Source organism: Oryza sativa, chromosome 1 (assembly GCF_034140825.1).
Source record: "Oryza sativa Japonica Group chromosome 1, ASM3414082v1".
In the NCBI taxonomy this organism is placed as follows: Eukaryota; Viridiplantae; Streptophyta; class Magnoliopsida; order Poales; family Poaceae; genus Oryza; species Oryza sativa.
Window position 1 is genome coordinate 26,416,185 of NC_089035.1, and position 9,754 is coordinate 26,425,938.

The following is a 9,754-nucleotide window of genomic DNA, read 5'->3' on the forward strand; positions in this document are numbered from 1 at the left end:
ACGGTGAAAACTGAGAACTGACCGCCACTAACAAATGTACATGTACGACACTAGAAGTCTCTGTCGGCGGCGACCCACCTCGTAGGAAACACAATGATCCAAAAGAAGAAACAACAGCTGCAATAAATTCTGGTTTAATTAATTTAGTTAAGCTTTTTTTATCTCCTTGATATATATTTTTTCTGCGTTGAATAAGAATATTCGTATTCCCATTTGAAATTTTGTCGAATGATTCTATTTTTGTATTACCGAGTTTTTCCAGAGGTACAGAGCAGAGGAACTCCAAACTCCGGAGTCCGGACGCTTTTTACAGCACACTTTTACTAATAATGGTAATAGTGTTAAATCATACTCCACCTATTTCACAGTGTAAGTCATTTTAGAATTTTCCATATTTATAGTGATGTTAATGAATCTATATATATATATCATTAAAATCAATATGAATATGAGAAATGTTAGAATGAATTACATTGTGAAACGGAGGAAGTACCATTGATTTATATAGATATTTTAGATCTTTGGTTAAAGTAATAATTAATTAATTTATTAAATCTAATAATTCCGTGAGGATCTCTCTTTCCATCTCGCATGGCCCCCAACTTAACGAGCGCTGCCACTGTCGCCGCCAGCCGCCATCTCTCTCAAATTAACAACAGTAACAGCCTAGCTTGTTCTCAAAAAAAGAAAAAAAAACCTAGCTTGCAGCATAAAAAGTCCTTATTAGAGCCCGGGTTTGCATGCAAGCATGAAAGAATGAACAGGCATGCATGCAACCTTCTTGTTTAATTTGAGGATTAATTACTGATCATAGATTGTACGTGCTTTTGCAAAATCCTGTTCAATCGAATAGAGAAGAAGGAAAAGAAAAAAAAAAACGAAGATGCTGTTCATAGCTATCTGCCGGTGCAATAATTTGGATATCTTCTCTCCAAATATGAAACAATAATCAAGAGATAATTAAGCCAAGAAGTGCGTGGATTATGAGCAACGGAAGTCCGCGTATGACGAATTCTGACGCGTTGGATCAAACTAAATGGACGGCCTATATATATATCTAGGGTATCTTAAAAAAAACCTCAAAGTCAATAACTACACGAGCAACCAAACAGGGAATACTCTTTTGTAGGTGGTGTTCGGATATGAGGAGACTAATTTTAGTCCTTGTCATATGCGCTAATTAGAGTATTAAATATAGACTAATAAAACTAATTGTATAAATGAGAGCTAATTCGTGAGAAATTTTTTAAGCCTAATTAATCTATAATTAGCACATGTTTACTGTAGCATCACATAGACTAATCCTCGTGAATTAGTCTAGAGTTATGAAATGGTTTTTATCATTAATCTCTGTTTAACACTTTTAATTAGTGTCGTAACGTCCGATGTGCCATCTATCCATTCCAAACACCACCGTAGTCTCGCCTTTTACTATTCTGGCACAGTAGCACCAGTCAAGGCTGAACTATATAATTGCTTTCCTCCCAGCAAAAGAAGCCAATCACTAATGGAGGCCTCCTTGGGCGCGTTGATATTTCCGTGTTTTCTTCTGCTGATATGCGCGCGGGCAGACGACACCGTCTCCCGGAATCGGCCGCTCTCCGGCGGCCAAAGGCTTATCTCGTCCGGCGGACTTTTCGCGCTGGGGTTCTTCCAGCCTGGTACGTGGATATACATGAGCTAATAATTCAGCCCTATCATCCACTTCAAAAACTTCAGCCTATTTCGTTTGTATTTTTTATAGCAACTACTGTAGCAAGTAACAAGTGATATAGAGATTAGAGACATATTGTAAACTTCAGCTATTAGTTTATCTTGCCTCTGCTTTATATTCCAATTCTCATCGGGTTTCATTAAGTACAAAAGGTTTCAGAAAGCTTTCACCCACATTTCTGCATGTTTCGTCATAGTTCTATGCTTCTTCCAGTCCTTCAAGAAACCTTTTTTCCCCGGAAATACCTAAATTTTATATGTATAATTGCAGTAAGGACAATATGGTTTGATCAAAAACCAAAACAAAAAATAAAACGAGGTACATATAGTTTTGTTAGGCGTATGCATGTTTCAGTGAGTCTTAATTTAAATAGTTCAATCAATTTCTATGCATGTTTTGGCTATATGCCTATATATCCTGGATGTAGAGGCTAGATTGACTTCTACTATCGAAAAAATGTTTTATGCAAGTTCCGTACAAGATTTCATGGGGTAATGTTTTATAGGGGATACAAGATGGGATATCGTAAGGATGATATTCCATTCTGTCGTTAGCATATATCTTGTATAATGTTTTACAGACTTAACACGATTAATATGTTTTTTTTTTCAAAAGTACTGTTCATGGCAATTTTATAGTTTTACAGTGTGCCATCCTTGTATTGCAATAGTAATTACAAACCAAATTGATGTTTTGAACATGTTATGTGCAAAGCTTATTGCACCCCAAGATAGTACAATACTCCCTCCGTCCCAAAATATAAATGATTTTGGAGGGATGTGACACTATCTAGTATTACGATATTGTGTTACATCCCTTCAAAACCCTATGTCTAGATTTGTAGTACTATGTTGTATTACATCCCTTCAAAATCCCTTATATTATGGGATGAAGGAAATATTTTATATTGATATAATAGAAAAAGAATAGTATAAAACTATAGCCTTGGGGGGCTATAATTAGGGGAAAAAAAGAAACTACAAGCCACGCCACATGTTTCCTTTTATTTTACTTGATACTTTCAGGTTGGAGGTGAATATCTGGCTAGTGCCCTAGTAGGCATATTTTTGTGAGAAAGAAATAGGTGAGTTCTTGAAATCCACAAGGAAGGCTTCCGAAATATGCTCGTTTCATGGCATAATTCTTTTCCTTCTTTTTGTTACTTTCCCACAAGCTTTAAATTTTAACTTATATGAAAGATGGAAATATAAGAGAGAAAATATTATAATTTGTAGAAGAAGATATTTCCATGTACAACAAATGAATCATGCAGCAGTTAGCATTTGTTGAAGATGTGAAGCAAGACCTATCTTCGTTATTTCTTTCTAGATACACATACTAGTCTCTAAGCTCTAGAAGTCTTTGTCTAGTGCATTCTTGAAAACTATTATAATCTCAGTGGTTAACAATTCAGATGATAGAGCGCCTAACAGATGGTACCTTGCTATTTGGTACAACAAGATCTCAAAGACCACACCCGTCTGGATAGCAAATCGGGCGACTCCAATCTCTGATCCAAACTTATCACAGTTGACAGCATCAGAAGATGGCAATTTGGCATTGTTCGACCAGGCCAGGTCTTTGATCTGGGCCACAAATATCACTAATAACGTCAACTCCACAGTTGGAGTTATCCTTGATTCAGGCAACTTAGTGTTAGCTCCTGCCTCCAATACCTCCAATTTCCTATGGCAGAGTTTTGATGAACCGACCAATGTGTGGCTCCCTGGGGCCAAGCTTGGACGGAACAAAATTACTGGCCAAATCACAAGATTTATCTCATGGAAAAGCTCTGTTGATCCATCACCTGGGTATTATACGCTTGAGATTGACCCGAATGGTGGCGACCAGTTCATCCATCTATGGAACAATTCTGCCATCTACTGGGAAACGGGCAAATGGATTGGTAATATGTTTACTGGAATTCCTGAGATGGCATTGTATCCTAAAGAAGTTTTAAGCTACAAATTTACCGTTAACAACCAAGAGAGCTACTTTGTGTACCGAACTAATGCATCCATTGCCACAGCGATGTTTATTATGGAAATTTCAGGCCAGGTAAAAACAGTAGTATGGATGGAGAGCAAAAAAGACTGGGTGCCCTTCTTGGCACTGCCAAAAGCACAGTGCGCCGTGTACTTCCTTTGTGGTTCTTTTGCCATGTGCACTGAGAACGCCGTCACTTTCTGCAGTTGTCTCAGGGGTTTCAGCAAGCAGTACAACGGCGAGTGGCGATATGGTAATCCCAGTGGAGGTTGCATGAGAAACACTAAGCTACAATATGATGGCAATAGCTCTAGCAAGACAACAGCTGATGAATTCTATGCACTAGCTGTTGCTAAGTTGCCTGACAAAGCCTGGGGTTTGGCAACTGGTACAGATGGATGTAAGCAGGCTTGTCTGAACAATTGCTCTTGTACCGCTTATTCCTACGCTGGTGGTTGTTCTTTGTGGTATGGAGATTTAATCAATCTAGTGGCTCCTGCTGATGGTTCAGTGGGGCATAGCATCCATATCCGGCTCGCTGCATCAGAGTTCTCCAGCTAACGAGGAAGGCAACTGTTATTGGGGCTTCAACTGCTGGAGCTATCCTTGTCACCCTCATTGTGATCATTGGCATACTTCTGATTCTCAGGAAGAGGAATTTGAGTGAAGCGAACAAAGTGGAGGGTTCGTTGGTCGTATTCAGGTATAGGTTCCTACAGCATGTGACAAAAAACTTCTCTGAGAGGTTGGGCAAAGGTTCTTTTGGTCCTGTATTTAAGGGAACGTTACCTGATGGGACACTAATTGCTGTAAAGAAACTTGATGGTGTTTCTCAGGGAGAAAAGCAGTTCCGAGCTGAAGTCAGCACAATTGGCACAATTCAGCATGTGAATTTAATCCGGTTGCTGGGATTTTGCTCAGAGAGGTCCATGAAGATGCTAGTCTATGAGTTCATGCCAAATGGGTCGTTGGATCGTTACCTATTTGGAAGCACTCCATTGACTTTGAGCTGGAAGACAAGATATCAGATTGCTCTTGGAATTGCCAAGGGATTAGCTTACTTGCATGAGAAATGCAGGAGCCTCATCATACACTGTGATATAAAGCCAGAGAATGTACTCCTAGGTGCTGATTTCATGCCAAAGATCGCGGATTTTGGACTTGCCAAGCTCCTCGGAAGGGATTTCAGCAGAGTTTTGACAACCATGAGAGGCACTATAGGGTATCTTGCCCCAGAATGGATAAGCGGCACAGCTATCACCACAAAGGCAGATGTTTTCAGCTATGGGATGATGCTTTTCGAGATCATATCAGGAAACAGAAATGCAGATTGGCATCGGCAAGGTGAGCAAGGTGCAGGGACATTCTTCCCAGTGCTAGTGGCGATGAGACTCCCTGAAGGGAAGATTCAAGACTTGCTAGGTTCAGAACTAAGTGCAGATGCTAACTTAGAAGAGGTGGAGAGGGCTTGCAAGGTGGCTTGCTGGTGCATACAAGATGATGAGAACACAAGACCAACGATGGGAGAGATTGTCCAGATTCTAGAAGGATTGGTCGATGTCAGCTTTCCTCCTGTCCTTTGGTATCTACATGTTCTTGCCCAGCGCTCCAACTTCTCCACCGAGGAAACGTCACATTAGGCAAGTCTGAGAAGATTGCTCTGTTACAAGAATAATGTGCTCATCTTCAGTGAGAATTGGCTGTTTCGAGCATAGTGTATTCACCTTTTGTTTATTAGACAGACATAAGAATATTGTTCTGTTACAAGCATAATGTGTTCGTCTTCTGTTTATCTTTTAGAATGGCTGGTGGGCTTTTTGTCTATCTTAGAATGTCCGGTTTGATCTTCAGAATCAGTTGCATTGCCCTAAAACTTTTAGCTCACAAAGTAACTATATATACCCTTCGAGCTTATATTACATTTAACTGATGTGCAAAGCAGATGATATCTGGATATGCGATGGTGAGACAGAAAAGGCGTGTTCAGCAGGTGAGAAAGTAAAGTTTTGGGGTGTTAGCATGCAGGTTTGATAACTTGTTTATCCCTCAAACTCTACAGATCTTAGAGCATCTCCAACAGCTTCTCTATCCCACTCTCCAAGCCAAAATTTAGCCATTTTGAACAAAAATCCCACTCCAACAGCCTCTCCATCCCACTCTCCAAGCCATCCGGATGGCCAAATTTCTTCCCTCACTAGCCAAACTTGGCCAGCCTACTCCACTTGCCATTCACTGGCCATCCATGGGTCCCACCACGCTCCTCCTTGTCTTCTTCGTCGTCGCCTCCAAATGGAAGCCGCGGCGCCAGCTTCCCACGCCGCCGCCTCCAGTCGCGCGGCCGCCTCCGGCCCGCACCGCCTCGGCGAGCCCGGTGGCCACCTCGCCGACCGCGCCGACCTCCGCCGCCTCCTCGTCACCGCCATGTTTGCCGTGGGCCACCTCGCCGACCGCGCCGACCTCCGCCGCCTCCTCGGTGCCGCCATGGTCGCCTCCGGGGCCACGCCGGCGGCGCGGCGCAGCCTACTTCCTCGGCGTGCACAGCCTCGCCTTCTTCCTCGCCGCCGAGGTCGCCAGCGGAGTCGTCCAGTTCGCCTGGTGGCCATGCGTCGTCGCCGTCGTCGGGAACTGGTTCGGTCACGAGTCGCCGCCGCCACCGCCTCGCGCACCTGCGCCTTGCGCGCACGCGAGTCGCCGCCGCCGTCCGCCGTCGCCTCGCGCATCCGCGCCTTGCGCGCACGCGAGTTGCCGTGGCCGTCGTCATCCGTCGTCGCCGCATCCAAGGTAAAGGCGAGGGGAGGAGGCAGTAAGTAGTACTGGAGGTGGTAGAAGGGGTGGCCGGGTGGGGAAAAGAGAGTGGAAGAAGGGTAGTAGAGGCTGACGTATGGGTCCCATTTGTCATAGACTTGTAATGGAGATGGTAGATGGAGAGGCTGTTGGAGTAAACAACGAGTTTGGCTTGTCAAATTAGATGGAGAGTTGGCCAAATAGACATTTGGAGAGTGAGAGAGACTGTTGGAGATGCTCTTACGATGGACACGTGAGATAAGACAAGAAAAAAGCATACTTCAGAAAGATATGTGGTAACTCCCGTAGTTGTTCAAATATTTTTGTTTACTGTCAGATGCCAAAAAAAAAGTGATAGGCTTTATCATCCGCATTAGGTATTAAGGGGGTTATCAGATTAGACTGGAAGCATCATAGAACAACTATTGAGTAAACAGATCCATTTTATTGTAGAAAAGCTCAAATTCACAAACTTCTCTGACCCAAAAGGTCAAAAGAAATTTTGGGAGAACTAAAATAAATAGCACAGCCACATATGTTGTTTTGTCAAAATCAAGTTATACAGTACAATCAGTTGTTCAATTATTAGAGGGTTTCGACAATGATGTCCAACTGTATTTGTTCCATAAAGCTGGTCCACTACTGAGATCTTCACCATACGTTGAACGCTTAAAGCTAAGCACAGTTGAGATACCTCTAATTTAAATCAATTTTATCAACTGATATACCTTGATGTCGAGTGGACCTCAGTTTCAGAAGTAGCCAACGCCCTTGGCTTCACCTAACTTGGGCGCATTACAATCATTCCCAAGAAACAAGAGACGGCCTGTTCGTATGGAAAAAAAAAGTATCATACTCCGACTAAACAACATCGATAGAAATATTGAACAGTATCGCTGAATGCTCATATGCAACATGACATTACTTTGTAGTTTGTACGTGAAAAATAAAAGGAAACAGCGAAAAGTCTACTTAACGTACTGTAGTGGTATGAGCATTGCTTTTTGAGAACTAGACAGAACTTGTTAAAAGAACATGAGGTATGGGCAACGCACTAGTACATGTTTTCAAGAAAATATTTGCCACAAGTCAAAATCAATGGTGCAATAAACATACCATTTGAGCGCACAGCTATTTCTCTTATGCGCCGAACCAGTCCAGTTATAGGATCAGAAAACACTTTCGTCTCAAGATTCCCTTCCAGATAAAGAACAGAACTGAAATGTTGAAATGGTACAATTTACTTGTGTTAGTGGAGTTAATCAACCAAAGAATTAAAAAAAGGAACTGTACAAAGCTAAAACCTTAAAATATTATTACCATGTCACTTATATGCAAATTGACAACTGCGAAAGATAGACTAATATATTTAGCTTCTTACTAATTGAGTAATACAGTAGAACAGTGATGTAATCACAAATGAGAGGTAGAGTAAGTTCAAGTCAATAGATCGACACAAAAGAAAAAGGCATCTACCAATCCCCACTCATGCAGAGCTAAAGGAATATACCAAATTCTACCCCAAGGAAACCAAGTACCAATCATATCAAGTATAATCATAACAGATGCTTTACTCACCAACAAATCAATTGCAACAGAGCTATGCAGTTGAACCATTGTAGTTAAGAATCTAATCCAACATACGAAATCAGAGGTTGTCACGCTCAAACATCAGGAATTGGCCCTTCACTACGTTTACGTGACAGCTCGTCTGCAGAGGCAACAGAGGGCTCACCCGGTCTTGACGTGCTTGAGCGCGAGGCTGCCGAGCCGTTCCGGGTAGATGCAGACGCGGTGCCACTGCACGGAGCATCGTTCAGCGTACTGGTGCGGCTCCTCGCGGTCCAGCGGGCGGCGGTTGTTGCGGATGCCGCCGGTGCCGAGCGAGAACAGCACGACCGTTCTCCCGCTCCTCAGCCGCTTCTGTATCGGCTCCTGCCCCACCTTCCCCACCATTATCGCCTTCGCGATTCTCACCCACACACACAAAAAAATAAAATCCCCAATCAGGCTGTCAGCTCGCACCGAATCAAAACCCAGAGGGGATCAAGGAGTTCCAACCTTGTAGATTCCGGGGTCAAGGCCGTTCTCGAGGGGACGGGTGTCGCCGGCGCGCGGCCGGGCGGCGGCCTGCTGATCCTGGCCCGCTGGTGGCGGTTGCTGCTGCTCGGGGTCGGGTCCCGCATCAGATCCCGCACGGGAGTCGTCGGAGGAAGAGGAGGAGGAGGAGGATGAGGAGGAGTCAGTGGTGGAGAAGGGGCGGAGGGGGGAGGAAAGGACGCGGCGGGTGAGGAGGAGGCGGCGGGCGAGGAAGGAGGAGGCCGTGGCCGCCATGGTTGCACGCCGCTTGAGAGCAAGAGACGGAATGACGGTTGACTGAACGGGGTCGCGGCTAAACCCTCCGCAAAGCCCTAGCTTTCGAGGGTTCTTTGGGCCGACATAGCAAGATATGGGCCGTTTGCCGGACGGGCCGACGATGATGCACTTTTGGGCCTCCATGCGAGGTTCTTCGTTGAGAGCCTTTCTTTCCATGCGCTTGCTAATCCGGCCCGGTTTTGCTATAAATATGTCCATAAATTTTCTTGAAAATATTTGTCTGACGTAAATATGGTAAATTTTGGTGTAACTTGTTTATAATTTTCACAAAAATATTTAACAATTAATTTTTGTTCGAGATTCGTGCAAGCAGAAAGGATAAAAAAAACGCAGGCACGGGTGAGGGAATTTGACCTGTGACCACCACTTCGGATTTTTAAAAGTTACATATAAGTAATACTATATAAGTTATACTACAATCATAATATATTTACATCTGATAAATTTTTAGAAGATCTTTTTATCGACATATGTATATAGAGTCCCATCCAGCCATCATTTTCATATTCAGACTTTCGGAGCCAATTCCAGGCATTATTGATGAATCATTGCGCTAGGAAATCGACATTCAGTTAGTCCAATCATTATGAGTTTTGTGACACGCGATCCAGTTTTTCGGTTTCAACCACGCCGTGGACGTGTAAATGTAATTCCATTTCATTCCATCCAACCATGCGTCGGATGCGGTGATGGGCGATAGATTAGCTGAAACGATCCGGTTCAAAGAAATGCCTTTCTTCCGCTGCTCCATGTGCCGCCAATACTTCCCTGCTCCTTGCAGAGTGGGCGCGCGCATATCACCGTAACTTGCTTGAAGAACTTGTTCATCAGCAGGGCAGTGGCATGATCGATAAACACGGACGCATGAGGCGTGTGTGCGTGAGGACAAAGCGA

General features: G+C 43.6%; 1 protein-coding gene and 1 pseudogene across 5 annotated transcripts; one reads left to right on the forward strand and one right to left on the reverse strand.

Annotated features, from left to right (window-relative positions):
- Positions 1 to 1,507: 1,507 nt before the first annotated feature.
- On the forward strand, positions 1,508 to 5,641 carry LOC107277952 (G-type lectin S-receptor-like serine/threonine-protein kinase At2g19130; annotated as a pseudogene).
- Positions 1,523 to 8,851, reverse strand: LOC4326564 (single-stranded DNA-binding protein, mitochondrial). 5 transcript variants are annotated; one of them, XM_026027432.2, is made up of 5 exons: positions 8,546 to 8,851; positions 8,220 to 8,446; positions 7,601 to 7,701; positions 7,213 to 7,310; positions 1,523 to 1,658 (listed from the first exon to the last, which is right to left on the reverse strand). In XM_026027432.2, exons 1-4 carry the CDS (start codon positions 8,816 to 8,818, stop codon positions 7,237 to 7,239), a joined length of 675 nt encoding a protein of 224 aa, XP_025883217.1. In that variant the 5' UTR covers positions 8,819 to 8,851; the 3' UTR covers positions 1,523 to 1,658; positions 7,213 to 7,236. The 5 variants fall into 5 exon arrangements, with proteins under 5 accessions (XP_025883217.1, XP_015622363.1, XP_066167891.1 ...); XM_015766877.3 differs by lacking the exon at positions 1,523 to 1,658 and adding an exon at positions 1,788 to 1,959; XM_066311794.1 differs by lacking the exon at positions 1,523 to 1,658 and adding an exon at positions 3,794 to 5,360.
- Positions 8,852 to 9,754: the final 903 nt, after the last annotated feature.

Bases quoted from the DNA above. Each gene is read 5' to 3' on its own strand.
- LOC4326564 (XM_026027432.2), bottom strand. From the start codon at position 8,818: ATGGCGGCCACGGCCTCCTCCTTCCTCGCCCGCCGCCTCCTCCTCACC. The intron at 8,447-8,545 runs GTTGGAACTCCT...AGAATCGCGAAG, and splicing joins TTGACCCCGGAATCTACAAG to GCGATAATGGTGGGGAAGGT. The intron at 7,702-8,219 runs GTGAGCCCTCTG...TCAACATTTCAG, and splicing joins CTCAAGCACGTCAAGACCGG to TTCTGTTCTTTATCTGGAAG.